This window comes from Opisthorchis viverrini (genome assembly GCF_000715545.1).
Source record: "Opisthorchis viverrini unplaced genomic scaffold opera_v5_454, whole genome shotgun sequence".
Lineage (NCBI taxonomy): Eukaryota > Metazoa > Platyhelminthes > Trematoda > Opisthorchiida > Opisthorchiidae > Opisthorchis > Opisthorchis viverrini.
The window spans coordinates 131,777-156,761 of NW_008752105.1; the positions used below are offsets into that span (position 1 = coordinate 131,777).

Consider the following 24,985-nt stretch of genomic DNA (forward strand, 5'->3'; position numbering starts at 1 on the left):
GGTGCCTCCCCGCCAGACATTCCCTCCGGCAATCTGGATAGAAATTGACTACATGAAACCAACTTACATCGATTAGAAGCCGTATCTTGCGCTATCTCCAACCATGCGCAGTGGGGATCTCGCGGGCTCCATCCAGGAAGGTCAGCAGCACTGACCGGTCAAGAGTTCGTCACCGGTCTGCTTTCGCCAGTCCGAATTGGGTACGAAGAGCAGCGCTCTTCGGCAAAAATGGTTTGGCATGCCCAACACATGTCCCAACCAACGCAGCCTCTGGTACTGGACATATTCCTCAATAGAAGTCCTCATAGCATAACCAAAAACTCGATTTCTATTTGCCTTGCCTTGCACTCTCCGACGTCGGCCTACACGAGCTATGGTCCTGAACACCTGGAGATGTCTCAGTTCCGCTGCTCGAACAGGCCGAGTCTCACAGTCATACAACAAAACAGCCCGCTCTGTAGCCTGGTTCACGCGTCCCCTGATATTCATGAATATACCGCTTTGACGCCATAGGTGTCCCAGATTAGCACAGGGCGCGATCCGGGCTTTCAGATTCGTGCATATTCTCACCTGTCACATCACAGTCAGAACGAATACAACGTCCAAGGTACATGAAACATTCCACAACTTCGAGTGTCTCTCCGTGGATTGTAAGTGGCGAGTTTAGTCCAGGAGTATGACCTTACACTTTGTGGGTCCAAAGGAGAGTGGGTGAATTTGGTCAGTTCATCCAAAGACACATCACCTTCTTTCGTCTGCATATTCCTGATCGACAAGGTTTTCGTCACAGACTAGTTGAACACCAGGGTTTCGATGACCTTCCAGCATTCGTCTCATTGTCTCATCGATCACGAGTTTAAATAAAAATGGAAAAAGTGAGTATTTTTGACCGACACCACCTTGTGTACGGAAGATTTTCGAGAGCCCTTTCCCATGTATTATGTTCACAAACTTCCGGGCATTCTTTGGTGAGCAAGCGTGTCAAAAAGAACGGACCGGTCAACCGGGTTGACTACGCCTTGGAAATGCGGAATACTAAAGTCGTGGGTCGTTTGTACGCATGGCGTTGTTGTAGCACCCGACGGAGTGTGAAGATTTGGTCAACACAACCCCTACCAGGTCATAATTTTGCTTTCTGCCCTCGACTCAACGTTTTACGAGCTACCATAAAGCGACGAAGCACAGGTGATACCGGCAGTTTCGTTACGGTCGGGGTCAAGGTGATTTCTCTATGGTTACCACACCCACTACGAACCCCTTTGTTGATAATGGGCACTATCCCAGACTCTCCCCAGTTGTCCGGGTTAGTTTCGTTTTCCAAAATGCAGGCAAATAGATCAGATAAGAGCTGACTGAGGAGTTCACCCCCATCTTTGGACAATGGGGGTGATAGACCATCCGCACCAAAAGCCCGCTGGTGCTCGATAGAACATATGCACTCATAAACCTCCAAGCTCACAGTCCAGAGTTCTACGTCAACTATTGACTCCAAATGAGTGGCAGCTGGTGACTAAGATAACTGTTTCAAGATGTTCGCTCCATTCCAGTCCTGGTGGCCTTACTCACAAGTGGTTTCCGGGGACCGGTCACACGGATCAAATGAAATAGTCTTTGGGAATTACCAGCCTTTCTGAGCTCTTCCATTTCCTAGGCTTTCTGTGTCCACCACACTTCACGGTCGTCTCGCACGCTTACTTCCACTTGACATCTGGTAATTCGTCGCATCAAGTTATGTTCGCGACCGGCTGAGATATTTTTCCGAGACATGAGCAGTGCTACCGTTTGGTTTGATAGCCAGTGCGTGAGCTTGGTAGTAACGTGCCACAAGCAAAACTCCCAGCGTTATGCAAAGAGGTGGCGATCTTGTCCCAGTATGATTTCGCATCTGATGCTGGAGCATTTGAAAGAGACTCTAGAAGACGATTCTGTTAAATTCGTTTAACATCCGCATCTGCCAGTCTTTCAGTTGCCAAGCAATTTGTCCGCACATTACGCGGCCCTGGAAAACGTAAGGAGAAGCGATTCCGGACGAGCGCGTGGTCGAAATCTACAAATGTGTTCCAAAACGATCAGCAGTCAGTTACTGATCCGCGCCATTCATAACTGATGGCAATTTGATCGCTTTGATTTCGTGGCCGGCGTGCCGTTAGGGGATACCATGCGGACAGACCACTATGGCTATTTCGGAAGTTGGTACTGCATAAAAACAGCCTACGGTTAGCACACATATTCCGACCCCCTACAAGGAGGACCAGAAGAATTTATTTGTCAGACCTCCAACCACTGACCAACCTGTCCGAGCGAGTGTCGCTCGGACACCGCCCAGTATAGCTCAGTGGGTCACCAAGGTACACAAACCGTCATTCCACGGTGAGGTCCAGTCTCTTCATGACCCTAGAATGACCCAACGCGCAGCATTGCACCCATCCAACGTGCCTCTTTTACGCAATCTTCTGCCTGTTTCCCCTCCTCCAAAAAGCCGCCCATATCTAGCGCATATTCAAACAAGGGATTGACCACAGGTGTGATTCTTCCTAGTTTTGTGGCAGCTTTGGTCTTTCGGAACTTGCGTGTTTCCACATGTGCGCAATTCGGTGCCGAATTCCGACCACATCAGATAACATTAATTAATGGATATATGTTATTCCCACAAGTTCAACTGTTTCCATTTGTCGGTACCCTGATCATTGGTGGAGAACCGCATAATGATGACTGCGGTGATAGACCACAACACGTCCCTGTCACATTCTGCTCTGCTCACGTTAGCACCGCAGTTGCTCGAGAAGCGCAATGTTCGCCTACGCACACGTGAACAGTAAATCATCCTTTCCTTCCACCCACAGTATATCTCTATCTCTAGCCCTGCTGAGCTGTTTCAGCTGTATCCATGGTTGTGAGAGGCAAGTGGTAGACGTGTTGGTGCGTTGCCGTTCTCCAGTGCAGTAGACCGAGTGACTAGTGGATCTGTTGTTCAACCCTGCTCTGTGTCCACCCGAGATTAAATCACACAATAAAGAGTTTGTTTTCAGCCCGCGCTGTATTAACAGGCCCCCTGAATTGCATTTTTGGGTTTACGATGCTTTCATGTGTGTGTAGGCGGACCTTGCTTCTTTTGAGCATCGATGGTGCAAACGTGGGCGGAGCCTAATGTGACGGGGCGTGTGGCGATCTTTCGCCGCCCCCGGTACAACTGCGAGATTGAGTACACTGGAGATGGAGGCTTACAAATAGTGACGATGAAAAACACTGGTGCATTACGGCGAAAAACGGTGTTGAATTACGGGACAGGTAGTATAGCGACACGGGTGATATTCGGATATTGATGTAGGATGTATTCACAGAATTTTCGCTACGCCTAGCTGCTAAAAGCAGTTCGCCTACGCTACATCTAGTAAGTATTCTGTCGTTTTACGTCGTAAACGATAAGCAGCCACCCTACAAATAGTCTTCTACCCTAACAACCTCGGTGTTTTCTGACTTCGTTTGATTTATTTCAGAAACCCACTATTTAACCTGGAAAGGCGAGCACCAGAATGGCACGTTCTCTTTGGTGCATTTATTCCCACTTCGTCACCAGGTTGGATGCTGATTCCAAATTCCCCTTCACCCCTGTAGTCCTTTCTTTTATTCGAGCCAGTCAATGGTCTTAATTTTCCTTAAAAGTGCGTTTTACCGACCTCTTCAAGTTCACGGAGCCTCGTTCAAATGACTATGGTTGATTCACACCAACCTGATTTTGTATTGTTCGATTTACGGATTAAAACAGCGTATACATGCAATGTCCGTTTTCAGCATGCATCCGACTACGAGTCTGTGTATGCTGTAACAAATTCAATAAGTTGGAAGAAAATTTTTCCGCAAATCGAAATCCGCAGGTTCAAGAGAACCTCGTCAGACTATGTTGTTTTGGAACATCGCACTATTCTACAATCTTGCAAGTGGCGATTCGTCCCAGTATTCCGGCCGATGATCTTTTGATCCCATAAAGTAGTGCAACAGACACCACAGAGTTAGGAGCTATTACCTACAGTTCGTGTTGCGTAATAGGCAATTCGGCCGTGCGTGCACAATCAGGCGTCTGGTTGCCCCGTAATCTACGGAAAAATGCTGCACACATTTCTCCGTCCTTGGATTTCAGACGCTCTTATCCTGGATCCAAGAGATTTTTATGCTTAGGCATAGTCTACTTCACTCGCCGAAATCTGGTCAATCTAATTTTGGTTTTTATCACCAGATATTCAGTAGAACAGATTGAGAGAAGGCTTTATTTTTGTGATTCCTCTCTTAATATCACACAGACAGTGTGACGACCGAACTTCACTCCTTTCGTTCGCAGGCTTCCGCTGTGCCCTAGTGACTAGGGTGTTTCAAACAGGTTGAACAGGATTTCGGACAACTCTAAAACCTGGTGAACAGGCAAAAATATCGAGCTCTAGGTTGTCGAAGTTTACTCTGAGGGCTTGTGTAAATATGCAGAACTTGGTTACCGAATGAGAGTTCAATAAGGCTAGTGTTTTTCCTCTTGACTGATACACATCGGCCCTCTTTCAGTCCCGGAAGTTTTTGAGACGGTTTTAGTGAGAATCACGAGGTTATTAGGTCTTACTGAAGGCACAAGCTTCTACGAGCTGCCTGGAAACATCATGGACAGCAATGGTAACTTTAATACAGATGCCTCACTACCGTAAAACGAAGCGCTCAACCAGACAATCTGGAAAGGACAGCACAATTGCTGACATCAGCCGCTATTTCTTGCAGTTTCTCCAGCCAAGCTTAGGGTTGTCACGGAGGCCTCAGCCTTGAAGCCGAATCGAATCAACAATATCTAAACTCTTCGTAATGTCTTTCACACCCATCTGTCAAGCTATACACAATCCACCTCGCGGCTTACGTCATTCTGAAGGAGGATAATACCCGTATCGGTACATTATGTTACGACGTGTGTAGTATATGACCAAATCACCGTAGTTGATAGCGCTGGGTGTTTTCCGCTACTACGCGAGGTATTACCTCTTTACGAATTCGCTGGCGCCATCGGACACCGCCCTTGCTTCTGAGACGTCGGTGATCAAAAACCTGAAGAAGCCTTACATTATCAGTCTACAGGGGTCACGTCTCCAGCTTAGGGGTTGAAACATGTCTGGCGACGTAAAAATGATAATGTACTCGCATTTCCAGCTCGACACCGCTGCCTTGAGCCTAACGCTTTAGTTGAGGATTCTAATTATCCTACTCTCTAAGTGTGGGTGACCTGGCAGTATCCTGGCCCACTTACTATCGTGAAGTGCACATATACAAGTGAAATCATGCCAAGTCGGCCGTCGCGTGGTGCAATCAGCCCTATCGCCTTACTTGCTGCATACAGCAGCGCGGGTAAGCAAAAACATTACTGCTGGACCATTCCTTCTTTCACTTTCACGTTTTCCGTCTTCCACCTTCCCCCACCAACCCTTGAAAACTTTCTTCGCAGATCCCCGCACTAGGACTGACTGTTTTGTTCGCCCTGCACCACACTTGGCTGCAGCTTCTGTATGTCCGACATCAGCGCAACCCTAAACAGTTTGATGCCTGTTTTCGAAACCCCGAAAGTCTGTCTACTTAGTCGCCTTTAATGTTTGCACACTGAAGCGAGCAGGTCAACAGGGTGCCCTTGCTCGAATTCCATCGGCATTGATGTATGTTGTCTGTCAGAAACAAGATTCCTGACTCAAATACTATGATCGAACTGACTGCCGCCGCGCCCTCTTCCAGGTTCCGGCTGCGCACCTTTGGATATGTTGTGATGGGTATCGTGTTGAGTGACCGAGCGAGAACGTCTCTGTTTGGTTGGAAAGCCGTTGGTAGGCGCCTCTATGCGGTTCATTTAGCAACATCTGTGAGAGAATCTAGAGGATATGAGGTCCATCGCACCTCGTTTAATGTGTCTGCTTACGCTCCAACTGACTGTAGCTCTGAATCTGTCAAGAACAGTTTTTATGTCCGTAAAAATGGTAATGCATTTGCATTTCCAGCCCAACACCGCTGCCTTGCAGTTAGGCTTTTGAGCCAAAGGCTTTGGTTGAGAACCCTAATTGTCTTCCCGTCTAGGTCTGATTGGGTGGTCGTCGTGGTTTGGACACGAGACACACGGACAACGGAGACCGCTTACTTCAGGTGTTCTCTTGCAGTACGAATTTCCGGAACAGCGGAAATCGCTTGACAACGTGGTGCCCACCAACAAACCAGCCCAGAATCCAAATGGACCACATCACCGTCACTTATCGATGGCAAGGGTCAATCACTGCCTGTCGCTCCTTCTGGAACACCAGCGTTGACTCTGAACATGCACTTTTACGTTGCTGGTTTTCATTGCGCTTTTCCGGTCTACGCAAAACACACACCTCACTTAGCCACTGAGAAGCTAATGGACCCAAAAGTCAAACGAAACTATCAAAATCAGCTCCTCGAATGCCGGCCGGATTGTACGGTGTCTTTAATAAACGGCCACTGGGAGAAGCTAGCTAAAGCGCTACTCAAAGCCGGAACGTCTGTTTGCGGTACAACCCAATCAAAACATTGAATCTTTGATAGGACCGTGTCTTTGCTGGAGACCAGGTGACAGGTTCCACTTGGCCGCAGTCCCGAATCCACGCGATGCATCATCCGACGCCAGGTGAAGCTGAGTATCCGTGCAGACCGAGAAGCTTGGTGGACCCGAAAGGCCGAAGAAATGGAAGATACAAAGAATGATTAAAACGTCAGCAGGCTGTTTAACTTGCTTCGTTCAACTGGACGTCGGAAACCTCTTATCAGTGAAGTAATCAGGGACCAAGACGCTTCCCTGATATATAGCAAAGCAGTACGTCTGGACTGCTGGGCACAGTGCTTCGAACAGGAATTCAGCTGGCAACCTGCTACCTCCAATCCAGAATCTTGGGCTTCAACAGAAAGATGGACCGTGATTATAGAACCACCTTCAACCTCAGAAGTGTCCAAGTGTATTTCCCTACTCAAGCGTCATCGTGCTGCTGGTCCTGACGAACTTCCACCTGCTCTTTTCAAGGATGGCGTTGGATTTCCCAGCCAGTGCCTGTCTAGCGTGTTCGGGTCTATCTGGGAGAAATAGACTGTCCCAGACAACTGGAGTGAATCGATAGTAGTGTCCATTTCCAAAAAGGGTACTCGCAGTGAATGTAGTAACCACAGGGGTGTTAGTTTGACGCCTGTTGTGACAAGGCTTCTGACGTCACTGATTCTTCGACGCCTTACAGTGGCACGAGAACCCTTTGCTCCTGAAAATCAAGCGGGATTTCGACCCGATGAAGGCTGCGTTGACTACACCTTCACACTCCGTCAAGTACTGGAGGAACGTCATATATACAGATGACCCACAGTCTTGGTATTCCTATACTTCAAAGGTGCGTTCGATTCTGCCGATCGGTCAGTGCTGTTAACTACACTTGCGCAACAGGGTACGCCCCAGAAGTTTGTGGACATAATCGGATCCCTACATTCACACACTTCTGGGAAGGTGAGTGTATGGTGAGCTCTCCAAAAGGTTCCCTATAAAAATGGGTATCCCACAAGGATGTCCACTCTTTCGATTCTTGTTCAACCTCATGACTGATGAAATAATGATGTAGACGCTGGAAAGTCTTAGAAACTCTGGTGTTCAAACTGTTGCTGATGACAGTCTTGTCGATCTGGAGTACGCAGACGATATTGCCCTTATCTTTGAATATCACAGTGAAACACAAGCCCTGTCGAATATACTTACCACCATCATACCATCTTTTGACATGCGCCTAGCACCTTCAAAGTGCAAAGTCATGCTTCAGAATGTGCCGTCTGCTATCATATCCCTTGCAATTCAAGGAGAATCACTGGAGATTGTTGAAACCTTCACATACTTCGGTACTTGTATTGGCTCTGACGGAAGTTTCTGATAAAGTCTCAAAGGCTCGAATCACGTTTGCTAATTTGCGTCATTTGTACCGTCAAAAATTCATCTCACTGGATCTTAAGGGTTGTGTATGACAGGCTACAGTAAAGGCTATGTTGTATGGGTGTGAGACGTGGCCTCTGCGGACAGATGGTGTGAGGCGTCTTCAGGTTTTTGACCCCCGATGCTTCAGAAGCATAGTTGATTTTGGATGGCGCCAACGTATTAGTAACGAGATGATTAGAAAACGGGAATTTGGTTGAGTCAAGGAACTTTAATCGGAAGAAACATCACGCCTTCCAGGATTGGGTCCCCGTGGCCCAATCTGTGGCTTGCTGGAGACATCGCAAGAAATGGCGGCAAATCGATGTCAGTGGCGTTCGTGCTGTCAGTTTCTTTCCAGATTGTCTGATTGAGCAATTGGAGGTGTAGGTACCTCAGAATGCACTACAGTTGGTCAGCACTAGGTCCCCTCCCCCAACCCCTCTTTTTCTCTTCTTTTCACTCTGGGGCTTTAAATATAATTAGATGGACACTGCGGTTGTATGGCAGTGAGGTATCATTGTCAAGACTGATGTTGCTGTCTTTGATAATGATGATGTTTGATGAGAGTTTATGTCTCACAACCAACAAGACGGCTTTTACTGTGCCTGATACACCCGACCCAGTGACGCCATGAGTGACGCAAATCGGCAAAAAGATCCAAAGCTTTGCGTTTCCTTCACTGACCTCGTCAGACGCACATACAATTACGGAAGTATGCAAAATTCTACACAACCTCCTTGGATTGTAATGCTTGTGTTCAGAAATTGCACGTTATGAAGCATGACCTTACACCTGGGAGAGACAAGACGCATGCCAAAAGATGTACGAGAGTTGTCAGTTTATTCAACAGAGCTGCTTCGCCTTGGTCTTCAAAGATGAGGGCGATGTTGTCTCGTACTGGGGATCAAAAAGGTTCTCACTAATAACGATTTGAACACGGAGGTTTTGAAGACCTTCCAGCGTTCACTTCATACTTCCATCGTATCAGGTCGTATCAGAGTGAAACACCCGGACACATCTGAGGCTGAAGGATGCCCCGTATTCATAGTCCACCTTTTATTTGAAGGTCGAAAGTCTGGTCAAAAACGTTGCAACATTTCAAATGTGCCATTTAAAGCAACTCGTCCTCAAAACTAAGCTACGATGAGGCTTGTGTTTTTTCAACCCTCCTTGACTTCTGATGCCGTTTGGATTTTTTAAACCGAAATTCGCGAGTAACTGTTTACATTCAACAAGTTTAGTAAATATCCTGTACTCAATTTTGATACCCAAAGGGCTTTGTTTTCTCTCCATTTTAGGATCAGTATGAAAATGGACTTTGCATAGGGTTCAACCACCTTGGCATATCTGCTTTCAAGAATGGCACCCGAACAGATACATTTTACTGGTAAGATGTTTTTGTATTGGATTTGTATCCGTAAATCTTATGAAGATCACCCTGAAGTTGCCCGAGTACGGTCCTCTGGCTTAATGGCAGAACGCCGTCACATTTTCTGCACTTTACGAGTTACTTGTTCGCCAGTCCAGTTGCTTGTCATACTTTAAGCCTTGCATCGCTGTATTTATCCTATTAAGAGCAAAAACCTGCCTCGTCATTCTGCTCTTCCTCACCAGTTTTCTGTTTATCTCTTGAAGATAACAGTTTTTCATCTAAAAAATTGTCGTTTTCTCTATCTTTGCGACCAAGAAGTACACTCATGTGAATCCACGCATTAAAAAGACATTTTTTAAATTCCATACAAACGAACCAGTTCTATCAAGATTGCTAACACTTTAACACCTCATCCATTTATTTATTTACATCCAGGCGGGACATAAAACAAGTGAAGCGATCAGGAAAACAGCTGGTAATTGTTATACCACGGAGGCAGGTAAGGCCTGGCGTTACTCATTGATGCTCCGGCAGTCTAGTTTCCAGTTTAGCGAAGTGCACTCGTTTGCACACCAGTTTTGTCTTCGCAAAAACTCAGTTGAATCTCTTGTGTGTGGTTGATTTCTTCGAAGAGTTTTCAGCAACCCTATGAGTAGTCTCCAGTTTGTTACGCTGCAGGTGTGAGCATCATGCGCTTATTCTCAGCTGCCCCTTCCAACAGAATCAAACAGTTGTTCCTCTGAATGACTCAAGTGAACAGCAAATGGTTCACAATACTCAGCTTCCTCCCCAAGGTATAAGCTTTTTGCCGGAACCCTAAGAGACCCCTTAACCGTGGAGTACGAAAAACACCCCAGTGATATAGATGCAGCTAAAAAATTGGTTGCCATGACTAGCAGATGTGGTCCATCTTCGGAGCGATTGGACTAAATGCTAAGTCGGCATCACTACCAGTGAAACGAACTTCCAAATAACTGAATGAGCGGATCGAAGCATTTTGGTCGCATATCTATTTAACATTGTTCTCCACATTAATGCAAAGAACTGATTCCACATAACAAAACCCACTATTATGTGTCGGTCGAATTCTCCCTCCGCGGGAGTAATACCTCGTATGGATTGAGCAACTGTTTTCTGGGTAAACTAGGGGTTACAGCGATGAGCGAAGTGTTCTCAGGTATCGACTCTCTGCTTGAGGAACCAAACACATGAGCGTGCAAAAAGCAGCTCGTTTCGATATATGCTGGTTGACACGCTTACGGTACACTAAATGCACGTGCAACTACCTGCATATGTGATTTTAATGTCTGTTTGATGTTTAATGATTTAATGTTTAATGTTTAATGTCTGTTTGATCTTGCATGTGACTATACCCGGCACTAGCATGCATTTGCTGAGTTCAGCGTTGCGCCTGAGGTTAGGTTGGGACACTAGGAATATTCTCACATAAATTTTACAAACATGTGCAATAGAAGTGAAATTTACTCATCTAAGAATGTGGAGATGATTGGGCGAAATGTTGCACGATTACCTGGAAAAGTTAATTCATCTATGGAAAGAACAGAACGCGTAGGATAGAAACTCAGCACCTTATGTTTGCACGCTTGCACAGACTTTACCTCTGAGCGGATTGGGTTCACATTCACCTGTGAGAGGTTAACGGACTGGCATTTATTGTTTCGACGTTCTGTATTCGCAAATTAACGACGAGTATTAACAGTAAACTGAGAAAACTAGCACAGTCCAGGTCGGTGAGTTGTAGGAAATTAATGTATCGTGAAGTGAAGAATACTTTTAAAAATATAGGCAAAATATACTCGGTAGTTTTGGTATCAGCTTGGATTCACGCCCACCGTTTTCTGGCTTGTTCCTGTTCGTCTATAAGTTTAACAATACTCACACCTCTCTCATTTGGCACAGTTATTCTGTTGAGTCCACACCGAAAGGGAAGCATTGGACTCGAGTTCATCAGAGCCCATCAGCAGTGCATATCGCTGGCTGTGACGAGAGTTGAATTCCAAACATCTGACATGCAAGGCGAGTGTGTTACCACTACCTCACTAACACACGGAATCAACCTACCCAAGCAGGCGGATGCGTTTATGGTTTTCCCGTGGCCTCGAGCGATGACCCTGTAACTGTCCATCTTGTGCCAATCGACTGATTCGTCTGTCTGGCCCTCCCAGTGAGGCGGCGCCCGGACGCTTGAGGCCTCCTGGACAGTTTTTTATGTCCGGAATCCAATCCCCGTCACGGCCGACGATACTCACTGCTGGTGAGCTCTAATAATAGCGAAACTCAAGTCCAGTGCTCCCTGTCTTCGATGTGGACTCACCAGAAAAGTTGCGCTAGAACAGGAAAAGGACTATTCAGACGAGAGTGAGCTGCATGTGAATTCCGCAATCATTTCCAACTAACTCGCAAGTGATAAACAGGATTTGATTTTGAGATTTCTGGAAAACGCTTGGAACCGATCGAGAATAATCGTCTTAGAAAAAGTCTGGGAAACGATCAGTAGATCTATTGCTGGACAACGTTTCACTTTTGACACAAAAGCCTCGTCAGGCCAAGTGACTAGGTTACGAGGTTGGTCGAGATTTAAGATGGAAGGAAAACCAATCAGCTAAGTCAGGCTAAATTAGTGTTTGGTGTATGTTAATGGATCTTGTTTGTTAGGGTAGGTCGGCAAATGTTAAGATCGATGGGGATTTGTGTCCAGCTTCGGATCTAGTTCTTCCAGTTCGCTTCACGTGAAGATTTCACTTGCACGTCCTGTGCACTTTTTTCTGTCTGCGTGGATCAGCTATTGCTACTATAGTTGCATAAGGGAGAGGAAATCCGTGAACTTTGATTGGGTTTGGATTTCCACCTCCTGTTTTTTTAATGATTCTACTTATATTCACAACTCCACGCCGTCACGTTTCAACTTGGCTTTTGTGTCAAACGCGAAGCGTTACCTACCAACAAATCTATCGATTGCTACTCAGATTTCCGTAAACGATTTCTGCATCTAATTTCGATCATTTTTTGGAGATTTTCCAGTGGTCCAGGGACTGCTTTTCAGGAGTTCAACTATTATAGTTCAATCTTTCTCTACCAGCACAGCCAGGACGATTGTATTAATTATAATGTGGCATATGCACATGTAGTAGTTTGCAACCTTGACAAACAGATGACTTGCTTCTTGGTTGTGCTTCTTGGGGAAGTTAGCTCATCTTTCTTGATGCAACTAAATCTTTCCTCTCCCCTTTCTGGGAAACAGAAGCGGGGCAGGGAAACAGCCAGGGATTCAGTTGGGTTGGGGTTTAGTCTCCCCTTAGGACCAAACAGCTGTGCAGTCGAATGTATTTGGCGATCTTTTGTTCTTGCAATTTGTGTTCAAATAGAACATGAGCTTGGCGAAAGCTCGGGGATTGTTCCTACATGATGAGCCCCAAAAAAGTGACGCCAGTCGTGAGCTGTCAAATAACTTCCAGCAACCTTATCAGTAGTTCCTTTGAGGAAAGTGAAACATTAAAATCCCATCAATGGTCGACTCTGGGTTAATGACAAAAATAAATCTTCAAAACTCAGTTGGATGCGTATTTTAATGAACAAATGTTGTCTACAGCAGCATATGTAGGAAAATACCTGTCCTTTTTCACTTTGTCCCACGTAAGAGTAACGTATTCAAAAACTCCACAGCAACAGCAACTTACCTGAAACCATACATCCTTTGGATACATATTAATAATAATAATAAATAATGTAGGGTGAATAATCGAGTAGTACTTTAACGGATACCATTACTCCCGCTTCTAATGCGCGCCATCCAGCCTGTTTTTACGAGACGTGGACAATGAATGTGTGGGTTTTTGGCAAGACAGTCACTTGCGTCACGAGAATCGAGTCGCTGGTCTGTTCACTAACACCATACACGCGTCTGATCGATTTTCTCGGGTGCAGTTGTTCAACGTTAGCACAGTTCTACTCCGGCACGGGCTGGTGACTTAGTGTGTGACTTTGAAAACATCTTTGCCGGAGTGGAAAAACGTTGGAAAGCGTTGTAACAGACACTGTTTATGTCGCATCATGTCATCAGATATGGTGTGCCTTTGGTTATCACATGTCAGACAGCAGTAGCAGGTGCCCATCAAAAGCAGTCTGAGTTGCTTGGCCAAAAAACCCTTCAGTGCTTTGAGTACTGTGACAAGTATTTCTGTTATTCACTCTTAAGAACTTCCTCCTTTCTCAGCCTGTTGTTTTGCGTTGTTTAACTTGCTGTATGTGTTTATGATACCTTGCAACCCTCAATGCATTCTTTCTCCCTTCTCGATAGCGTGAAGTCTCTTTGGGATTCAAGTGTCATTCCTCAGCAGAATCTACAATGCTTTGGCGTCGAGCTGTCTGTTGCAGACAATTTTCAAGGTAATTTGTCAGCATATTCTGCATCGGTTTTGTGTTAATACAGTAAATGGTGATATTTTATCACGGACATGCAATGCACTTTGATCGTTTTCAGCAGTTTTTGGACTGCGAAATGTTATACTTCCTCTGGTTCTCGTCCGCTGTTTTATTTTTGCACATATTTCGGTATGTATCCTTCACCTTCACCTCAAATACGAAACGCCATTTTCTGGACGATAGTCATCTCTTTAAACGTAGCATTTAAATTCGCCCCAGTGACTCTGAATGGAAACCTTTATACTTGTTAGACTGTTTGTTCCAATCCCGCAAGACTGACACCCAGAGGAACAGCTGTGCCTCCATGGATTTAGGGCTTCAGGTTGCCTCTTTTTTCATATCATTGAACACGAAAATGAAGAGGTACCGTTGCCTGGGCACTCTTAGTACACCCTCTTTGATTAGGCATTCCAAATAAGTAGTTTGTGCTCATTCGGCTGTCCGCAGTTTTGGCTTCCTGGAGCATCTTGGGCAACTGAATGGAAAGTAGTTTTCATGGCAAGACTATCTGAGGTCGTCAGTCGTTAGTACATACGCCTGGATTCTGACGTAAAACTGCGAGCAATACAGAAGTTGAAAAGCTTCACGTGTTGTTTGCGAATGCTGGCTTATTCTATTGGCGTAGACTTGTTACAAAGCTGGATGCATGTCTCTGTAAACGCACTGGAATTACTTGACGTGTCGTGTCCCTACGTATTATACTTTGGTTGTTCGAGTAGTAATGGTGTTACTTTTACATCGAACGATGCCGATGCACACCCACACACAACTGCTAATCTCACGGGCGGTTTGCGCTGAGCCGAATGTACATCCACCTGAAACCCAGCACCCGACGGAGGAAGTAAGATCTCGGGGTGAACATGAGGAGACGCTGCCTCAGTCACCATGATTCCAAACTGATAGCTTCTGACTGTCGGTCCAAGCGGGTGAATCTGAGCAGTTGAGCTCCGCAGTGCACGCAGAGGATCATGTGATGACCCATACCACTCAGAAGACACAGTTCAGGCGTACACAATGCTAACCAATACTCAGCTTGGTTGATACACAGTATGACTTTTCTAGTACCGCCATAGGTTTAACGCTCCGGACCACCAAGGACAGTGCGGTCTCTTTTGACACAGATAGCATCAAGTTACTAGTCGGAAAGATGGGGACTACCTTAATAAGTCGAGCCCAGAGGATATCCGGAGTTAGCCATGATTCGACTCGATTTCGTCCGCACTATGATGATAACTGGAACCCACTTCTAGCTCAGTTGTGGGCTTAGCACACCGAATCGCTCGGTGTGTTGGGGTATTTTGGTAGGTCTGTATGGTGATGGTCACGGGAAACACGTTAGGCTCAACTATCTGATAACCTTAGAAAACCAAGTTAAGTCTGGTAGGTTCGCTTTATCCGCGGACGTCTCAACTTCGATCCATTGTGTGTCTCCTGATAGCAGACTAGTCCAATACGACCAAACTAAACACAGTCGCAGTCGCTGTAAATTCAGCTTGTTTTTTTTCAGGCCCAACAGTTTCGAAGTTACATTTGCGTCTTATACGTTTCAGCTCTCTGATTAAAAGCTGCCGACTTGTGAAGTCCAGTTTGTTTGCATCGCTTCGATCCTGTTTTGCTTTTCCACTTCCCACTTTCACGATACCCTTGTTAGCAGCTTTTAAAGTTTTGATGAATGTGCCTAGCTTTTGTTTTTCGGGCTGCCGGTTCTCCATGTTCAGCTGAACACACGGAGGCTGTTTCGGAATCCGGTTCCCGTCCATTCGGTAAGCATATCCCAACCGCCGTAGACGGTTGGATGCGTATGTAGCCTCTATTCCATCACGATGTCCCCCGCGGATGATCACCGTGCCTGCTACCCATTCATTGCCATGGACACCGAGTATCCACCTCAATCAGCACATGTGAAACCTACCCAAGTATCGGAGTTTGCTCTGGTAGCTGCTCAGTGTTTCACTACCGCGCAAAGGGAATTGAGCGTCTGTCAATTTCCCCGCGGAGCTTTCCTTGAGGCTATCGGTTGTGCTCTAACCAGCACGGGATCCTCGGTGTCCATCAAAGATATGTTTCTCGATCACTTCAACTAACAGGTGGTTGAGTAGCACTAGCGCCAGAAACCCGCCCACACAGCTCAGTGGACCGATGATTTGCACGAGTACAGCACCCTTGGGTTCTGGTGGAATTTCCTCTTCTTTCTAGATCACTGGAAGAAGGGCACTCTTCAGAACCGAGTTACCATACTTAAGCAATATGGTGACCCAGGTTTGCTTCTAGAAATCCTTTTTATAAAACAAACCACTGCGCTTCCAGTGGTGTACAAATAATCTTCCTGGAGGCCGTTTTGAACCCTGCGTTGGTCATTCGAATTCGCCTGAATGTTACTGTTTCAGAGGAACGTCCAGGGAGAGTTCCTTCAAAATAACTTGTTGACTGCAGTCCAATCGACGGTCGTCAATCANCAGCAGGTTGTGAAATGCCTCCACCATATACCCAACATTTCTGCAGATGAGGTCTGTTTCAGTCCCATGTCAGCATACCGGAGAGTATAGGTCGGTTAGATGCCTGATCCATAAATGGCGTTCATTTGGTCGTAAACTTCTTTATGCTAGCATCGAACGAGTCCTCTTGTCCGCTCACTTCGCGTCCTTGACAGGGTTAAGTCTCCGAGCCGGGTAATTTTGAACATCCCCAAGCTGCTACTTCGCTGTCCGGATAGGCACAAAATTCAGCAAGCATTTTGTTCTTTCCAAGTACCGGCTGTTCTAAATGCTAGTTGTTGCTGTGAAACTAGTTAAGGGGTCCCGCTCGCCGTTGTCCAGATCTTGCCGACTGCAGTCGTCGTCTGGTTGTTCCTCGCTTAGGTTAACGAACTGGATGGGCTGAAGTCTTTCGGTTTGGAGACCAGTTCATACTAGTACATCAACTTGCGGATCTTCTAAACGCCTAACATCAGTTGTTATGCGTTTATTTGTGATGTGATGGCAGTGTGGCTTATGATTTTAAGTTTCTTTCGGACAAGATGGCGTCATGTTCTTCAGTCGGTACCTCGCATCACCAGGGTGGTGCAAAATTTCGTGATCGTCTAGCTGGCAAACGATAACTTAATCGAATAGATGACAGTGACCGTTGCGTTGGTGTGTCCATGTGGCGACGTTCGAGATGAAGTTTTATGTTGGCAAAGGCAAGCGCGTGAGTAGCGCGAATTTCGGAAAGTCTGTCGCCATTAGCCTTCACAGTCCCGATGCTATGGCTTCTGCAAAAGCCTGGTCAAGGGAATGATCTCCATTTGCTTGTGTACTGGTTTTCACTTTGGCGATATATAGCAGAGTATACGGAAGAAGTCTCTAAAATTAATAGAATGAAAAGAGAATGGAGTGCGACCATCTCCAGACGCGCGGTGCCCCCATTTTCTTGATGCCGTAAAAGTTCTCACGCCCTCTTCGCAGACTGTTTCCTATCGCTTGCTTTAGCTCTTTGACCATATCAGTATCACGCAGGATTGGGCCATCCCTTCACAGCTTATATTTTGAGGTAAAAGACCTCAGATCGTCTTCGATGGATGTCTGGTTGTTGTGCAACGTCTTGTCATCTCTTGTGTGGAAATGACTGCATCGTTTCGATCGGTCGTTGGTATGCTGATTCGACGTAGGGTCAACTTGTGGTAATCAACTAAAATATTAATGACGATTGGTGATGATGATCGTCATCATCAACGACAGCATGACATCAGTGTTCAACACCAATGCTTCACTGCCGTACAACCATGACTTATTTGAAAGCCTTATTGTAAAGAAAAGAATAAAGGTGGATGGGGGAGGGACTTAGTGCTAGCTTAACACAATCATTCCGAGGTGCATACACCTCCAGACATTCACTCCCAGGCACAATGAGGATCACGCGGTCCCCATCCTGGTGATGATCGCAATCTCAACCCGTTGAAGAATTAGTGCACCTTGTCTTTCCTCTAGCTAGTTGTGGTGTGTTCTATCTTGTCTGCCGTTGGTTCGGTTACAATGCCTTCCAGGTGACACATTGATGTCTTTTAATTTGCAATGTCACCTGCGAGCTGTACACGGGTACAACAGTGTGTCGGTTATGTCGAAGCCATGTCTGAACATCCCTCTGTGGAGAAATCCTATCGAAATTGACTGAAATTTCGACGTTAACTTGGACGGGAGATTTAAGAATGCAAGAACAGTTTGATTGCGTTAATTAACCAGTCAGTTACGCATCCCAATCTTACCAAACACGCTTAACTGTGGTCTCAATGTGAGGTACAACATATCCTCGAAAGACAACGCCGATCTGAGGCATTCTTCATTGATGCGCTTCTGAGACATCCTACACCAACCACAAACATGATACAATGCTTTACAAAGTATTCCGCTTGAACGATGGACGTCAAAAACTCCAATATGCGTGGGTTGTTCAGTCTATGAAACACGGGAATGTGTAGGAGGAATTAAAGCCAAAGATTTGGGGGCTTGATTTTTTTCCGTCACTTAGCAAATAGCGATGGCCTCGCTACTTATTAATTGTTGACTCGGTGTCACTACTCAAACACACCCAACAAACGGTGTTAAAGTTTCCTTAGGTGACCTCTTTGCAAAGAGCCAATAACTCGGAAAGCCGTTCTGCTTGATAGCAGTGAATATGCTTAGCTCAATGGCGCAATGAGTAAGACACAGAACTCTGGCTCCTAATGGTCCCGCTTGCAAGTGCACCTTGCTCTGACTTCCTGTTATTCGCAGACCCAACTTGTACCCCGCCTGTCCAAGCCACCAGGATAGCCTAAGGTATATCGTAACACCCTTTCGATAGCATGCCAACCAAAAACGCTCGAGGGCTGAGATGCTGTCGGTTTTCCCAAGCATAGATAGAAGCAGTCAAGATGCATGGGTCGAGTCCGAACCACGAACCCTCCAGTCACTAAGTTCGCGCCTTAACCACCAAGCTATCCCGGGCTTTAAGACCAAAGTGTGTAAAGGTATGTTGCTTAGCAGAAATGTTCTTACACAGCCAACGCCCGGTATAACTCAATGAATTAAAGAACTACATACATCATCACGCCAATATAGAGTTCAGAGGTTTTGCGAGCATTTTTGTGGTTCGTTCTATAACTGATGGCCTTAGGTAGGTAGAAATCAAACCGTATGTTTCTTCAAGCCTGTGATTTTGTGTTCCTTTCTTCAGCCTAGCTTTCGGAAGTGCAGATTCATCTTCTTATCACATTTATATTACCTAGTTGAATAAAAAAAACCTTGATATGGAAAAGTATGTTAGTACTCTCGGTATCGTGACTAGTATTAAAGGAAGTCAATGACGTATCTGTTTTTTACAATCCCCTCTAGTGTGTGTTGTTCAATCCTTTCAGGTGCGTTGATAAGACAAACGAAGATGTTGAAAAAGATGAGGTTGATGAACAATTGACACAGACCAATGATCATTCCGAAGAAACGCCTGAACCCACTGTGTGAGTTCAACTGCAGTCATGCATAATTAATCTCTGGTCACTTTTCCTTAGTGTATCAAAAACAGAAACGGGCAAGGCTTCAACCACAGGGACCAGTTCTACTGGGAAAATTATTGTCTCGTGGCTATTTCTATGCACCGTTTCTGAGCTTTCTGACAGTAGCTTTTCAAAATACTACACCAGCAGCGGTAATCAGATGGATCCATGTTTTCGTCCTTCTTCGTGAACTTCCATGTTTCCAAGCTTGTCAGAGCCTAGTGGTTGTTTCAAACATCTCTGCATTGTGCGCCCATAAACCTAATGCATCGAAGTGCGTTATTGCTTCTACGTACTTTAAATGCAATCCGGGAGTGTACATACTATCAGGAAGGTCAGATTCCTGAAAGTAACCCCAGGATGCCCGGAACCTACTGAGACCCTAAAACCCTAAAACCAAAATCTCAATAAGAAAGCCGGCAATCATCCAGGTCAGTCAACCATTCAATCAATTCAGCAAAGCCACAGAAACACGACCAAACGTAATCAGTGTTGAGACCTTTCATAGAAGTACGATCGATGTTGATCGGTGTTCACTAAACGCTTACCAGACAGCCTGGATCAATGTCAGGCATCTATAGAGTGTCTCATAATAAACGCAAAAAATAATATTCATGTTAAAACTTTAACATTAATTTGAAAATTTATAATTTTTTATGTGAACATACATACATTATGGAGGTTTTGTGTAAATAAACTGGGATTACAAAAGATATTGAAAAAATTGCCCCTTTCTTCTGTAACAAGTTGGAGGTGGTATGAAATGTGTGACACAGAATGTTTAACTTCTTCAAGCGTCACTCGTGCACACTCCTCTTCAATTCTTGCTCTTAACTCCACCAAGTTCTTCGGTTTACTTGATCATTCCCCAAAAACAATAATACAGAGGTTTGAGATCGGGTGACTCTGTGGGCCAAAAGTTTGGAAATCCACGAGCAATGACTCTCTCATCAGACAATTGCTCTCGGAGGTAAGTTCTCACTTGGTTTGAGTAGTAAGGTGGAGCCTCATCTTGTTGAAAGACGGTCGATGACTTCTTGTGCTGCTTGAGTTGCGGGATAACATGCATCTGCAGAATATGGAGGTAACTGTCGCCGGAAACCGTAGCATCAAAGAAAAAGGGACGAGACACTTTGAGGAGAATCCCATCCACACACAGAGATGAGGGGAATGGATGAGGTACTCGTGAGGAGCTTCACGGGATCATACCACGCAATTGTGCTGGTTGATTATGCCATCCACAGAAAAATTTGCTTCATCGCTCCATAAGATGTTGGGAACGATTTCTTCATTGTCCATCAGCCAGTTAGCGAACGTGACACGTTGCTCCTTGTCTACTTCCGTGATGTTTTGTAATAAAGTGAAATGTTACGGATAGAGATGAAGGTAGCGTCTCATAATACGATGCACGCTGGAACGGGGAATGCCAGTTAGCTGAGACACCTGAGTTATTGACGAAGATGCCATGGGCTGTGGTGCTGAAGTTGCTTGACTGCATTCTGTACAATGGGCGCTCTTTCATCACTCAGAGACTTTCTTCCTTCGCCAGGAAAATCCAATACAGATCCAGTGGACTCAAATTTCGCAATCAAGCGTGTAGTGGTCTACACGACAAAAGGATCTTTGATGAGACCATGTTTGTTTTTGTAACCACGAAGTGCAGTGGTGGCGCTTTCACTAGAAGAATAATAGAGTTTCACAATTTCAATGCACGTACTGGCATCCATCGTAAACAAAAAAATGTCAACACTTTCTCCTTTATTTGGCTACTAATATTGAAGAATTTCGTCATTCTTTCTTTAATTAATTACGTTAATTACTCAATTAAATTTTGCGTCTATTATGAGACACCCTGTACTTCGGGATTAAGAAAAATGTGGTCCGATTATAAATGGTCAGCTGTACAAGGCCTTTCGTCCTTCTTGGGACTTGTATCAATAGCATAAATCAGGTAATTCTACGCTGAGAAGTTTCGAACTCTTGGCATCAGAGCCACAGACTTTTAGAAAATCACAATTTGGCATGATTTTTGGTTATCCGCTTATTCAGACAAACTCACTTTTGTCCGGTAGTCAGTTCGTTGTCTGAATAGTTAGTGATCCCCGAGGAAACCTGGTAAATGCCAAATCATGGGTCTACGGCCTGACCGGCTATTAATTGGAAGAATAGAGGGTTGCTTCATGATCACGTGTCCCTGAGGTCAAAATCCTGAAATCATCGACAAAATCGTCACCTAACTGATTTTCCAACGTCCTCTGACGGAGGTGATACAAACGTGTGGAGTCTAAAAACACTGCTGAATCGTATCTGGTTACCATCACGTGCTCCGTAGAGATCGAGTGGAATTCGGTAAGCTGCTGCAGTTGTCACTATCAGTCCATTTGTCCGAATAAGTCATCGGCAGATCAGACCATATTTACCTTGAAATGAAAGCCGATATGTCTCAGTGGTTAGAGCGCGAATTTACTGACCGCACTGTTCGTGTTTCGAACCCGATCTCTTCATCTCTACTTCTGCTGTCTAGGCTTGGGCACCTTGACAGTATCCCAGCCCTCTTGGCGTCACAGTTTGGTCGTTTTTCCGTCATTGGAGATCGGAGCATATGTCCACAAACCTTAGTCTCCTCTACACTGGCAGTAATATCATAATAGTGTAACCTTTGCGTTCAATGAGATCTTACCAGTGTTTCAGTAGCTGCCGATTCAGGACGATTCACTAAGCTGACCGACCGATTCATGCTTGTATTGCTGCACCTCTGTATCCGATAAATAAACGAGATACCAGTTAGTGGGACCCTCCAAACTACGCGCAACTTTATTTTCGATGGACTACCGACTAAAGATATTGCTACCGATGAAACGTCGACAAAGAAACGGCCATATTCTTTTTTGGCCAACATGCACAAATCAGCCGACATTTAACATATTTCCAGCAGGAATACTAAAGCTCTGAGATTTTCCTCAGGCAGTTACAAACGAAATGGGTTGCGCCTCAATTTCTAAGGTAAAGTTTACACATAGAAGGCGCAAATATCTTAAAGGATAAGTGAAGTGTATTTCGCAGTGAGGATTAGGTACTCTTTATAGGATATAAATATAACTAGTTGAGATTTTTTGCCTATTGGTCAATATCCCATGGAGGGACCCCCTAGGTTTCGTGAAATTTTTTTTCCTGTATCAGTTATATTTTAAAGGTTACTGTATTCCAAAGTTTCTTTTGACGACAATTTATAGCGACCAGCTTGGGCAAGTAAATCTTGCAGGACTCCGACTGAGGCTGTTGTTCTTAATTTATCTAACGAGAATAACTGCGAGCGCTCGCCATAAAAGTTGGCTCACAAGTATGAATTTTAGAGACTCTGGTTGCTTCGCTCAGTCTTCTTGCTCGCTGTGGAGAAGTGATAAGTGGAAGAACGTCACAAACTGGCCGTGTTTGTTCCTGGGTCCCCTCCCATGGTGTGTCGGTTTTCGGCGGTGCTAACACACATGAATCAGTCAAGTATTTTGACTGAATAACTCTTCAAGGACTGTGCTGGCAATGAGGTACATCTGGGTCCATTGTGCCAGTGAATTCAGTGCACTCACTCTTCAACAAATCCAGCGTTCACTCTCGTCGGTACACAACCTGTAGACAGTTTATGGCCACTGATGTTATTGACCCTTAAGTATTCGTCACTGAGCGCAGCATTTTGTCGCCCATCTAAATATGCTTAACCTGCGTATTTCTAACGCATTCTAATGCTTTTTAAACCATTTCGTCAAACTTATCAAAACGTTCTACTCTACTCTCCAGAGCTATCCATTACGAGCTAGAACTTCAAACCGATTCTTCACATTCTTCGACTGAGGACTTCCACAAACCGCGCGCTAATGAGAAGGATTTCTCCCAAGCTTCCCTCAATCGTTTCCTACCCGCACCCCGACACAGTCTAGCTCTACCACCCCCGTTGCCATTTGCTATATCACAGCGACAAAAGCAATTTGGCGGTAGCATGGAGTTGAATGCCTATCCCAATGACCTTCACCCTCACGTTGTGGACGATTTCTCCCTGGAGCTGTCGCAGCATAAACCGTTTTTCACGAGCTCCTCAATTAACCTGTCAACGTGAGTTCCGTTGCCAACTCGTCGCTGCTTCACTTAACGTGTGCTGCAACCCAGGTTACGATGAGTCGTGCAATGCGTCATTTACAGTCATATTGTAGCTAAACACTAAGCCAAATGCATCCACTTGTGTTACCAAGCGCTTAGTTGATATTACTTCGTTGTTCGGAGTGCCACTGGAATGAGCTCCTGGAGTGACTGCACTGGTTGTGCATTTTAAATGGATAATGGGTTAATGGATATGCACATTTCTGCAAGTTGTTGCTCACGAAAGACAACCTGACAGCATAAGACTTTGGAAATGCCTAAGGTGATAGGACGCTGAAACTGTATCGACGCAATCCGGTTAGTCAACGTATATATGTATGCGAGGTTAGTTCATGTTGGTTCCCGAAAGGTCAACGAACGTGAGGTTCCTGCTAAGCCCTAGAAATCGTCCTGGAATATGCAGACGACGTTTTTCTCCTTTCTTCAAAGCAAGGATAGAAAAAGTGACTAAGGGCACCCAGTCCTTTGTCATATGCTTCGTACCCGCGAAAAGCAAAGTCATCCTGGTTACCAGGTCTTTGAATACTCCCATAAAAATTCAAGGAGTGACAGTGGAAGTTGTGGTGCACCATATGTATCTAAGAAGTTGGGTGAGCTCTGACATTGGTGACAGACGAAGTGAACGCATGAATCTCGAAGGTCGGAATTAATTTTGTCAACTTACGCCACTTTTGGTGTCAGAAAGACATCTATCTCATCAGGTCTCAGCAGATGCGTGTATCAAAATACAGGGCAGGCTGTACTGTTGTACGCCTGCAAGACTTGACCACTTCGCGTATAGGATACGAGACATCTTCGGGTCCTTGGCTAACCACATACAGAAGTATATCTGCAATCGGCTGGAACTAGTGAATTCCCAATGAGGCGATTAAGGGCTAGGTTTTCGGTGAAGAATGCATCTGGAATTCCAAGCTAAGATCATTGGGTCGTGTATTATGTATACAGAGTTACCGCCTGTCAAGATGAGCGCTATTTTCGTGTCTAATTCGGTAGAAGGAAACGAAGGATGTTACAAAAAATTTGAGTGCTGTTAATGATGTCCGCCGTACAGGCTGGGCTCCACGTACCCCTCTCTGTACTTGACTGGAGACGGCAGCTGGTCGATGTTAGTGGTCTTGATGTTGTCAGTTTCTATCCAGATTGTCTGAATTAGTGCTGGAGGTGCAGACACCTCGGATATTTCATGGTACACTAGTCGTAAATCTCTCTCCTTGCTGCGCTTTTTCGTTCTTTTGACCATAAACTTATGCTCAAGTAAATTGGTAGGACTATACAACAGTGAAGCATCAATATTCCATACCGGTGTTACTGTCAATGATAATAAATGTTCTGAGTTTTTTCCGAAAACTTTTCCAGCCTTTCAGTTGCATGTAGAATTGTAAACTGAACGTCGCCTTATCTTTCAAATTGTTCAGAGCCATAGGCCCGCGCTATGAGTCTCGTAATTTCGCAATGTATTTTAACTACCCATTCCCGTGCGAGTAGGGTGTATGGTTCGACTGCCTCGATTAGTTGTCGCTGTCATCCTGAAGAGTTCGTTTTCTCGTGG

General features: G+C 45.2%; 1 protein-coding gene across 1 annotated transcript in view; it reads left to right on the forward strand.

Moving 5' to 3' along the window:
- The window catches only part of T265_11095 (hypothetical protein), a gene marked incomplete at both ends in the record, with an annotated part of 68,217 nt that overhangs the window by 42,017 nt on the left and 1,215 nt on the right, over positions 1–24,985 (forward strand). The window contains 5 exons of the mRNA XM_009177659.1: positions 9,265–9,353; positions 9,774–9,837; positions 13,657–13,745; positions 19,153–19,251; positions 23,080–23,391. Of these exons, the coding sequence (XP_009175923.1) occupies positions 9,265–9,353; positions 9,774–9,837; positions 13,657–13,745; positions 19,153–19,251; positions 23,080–23,391 (653 nt within the window). The remainder of the gene's footprint in view (positions 1–9,264; positions 9,354–9,773; positions 9,838–13,656; positions 13,746–19,152; positions 19,252–23,079; positions 23,392–24,985) is intronic.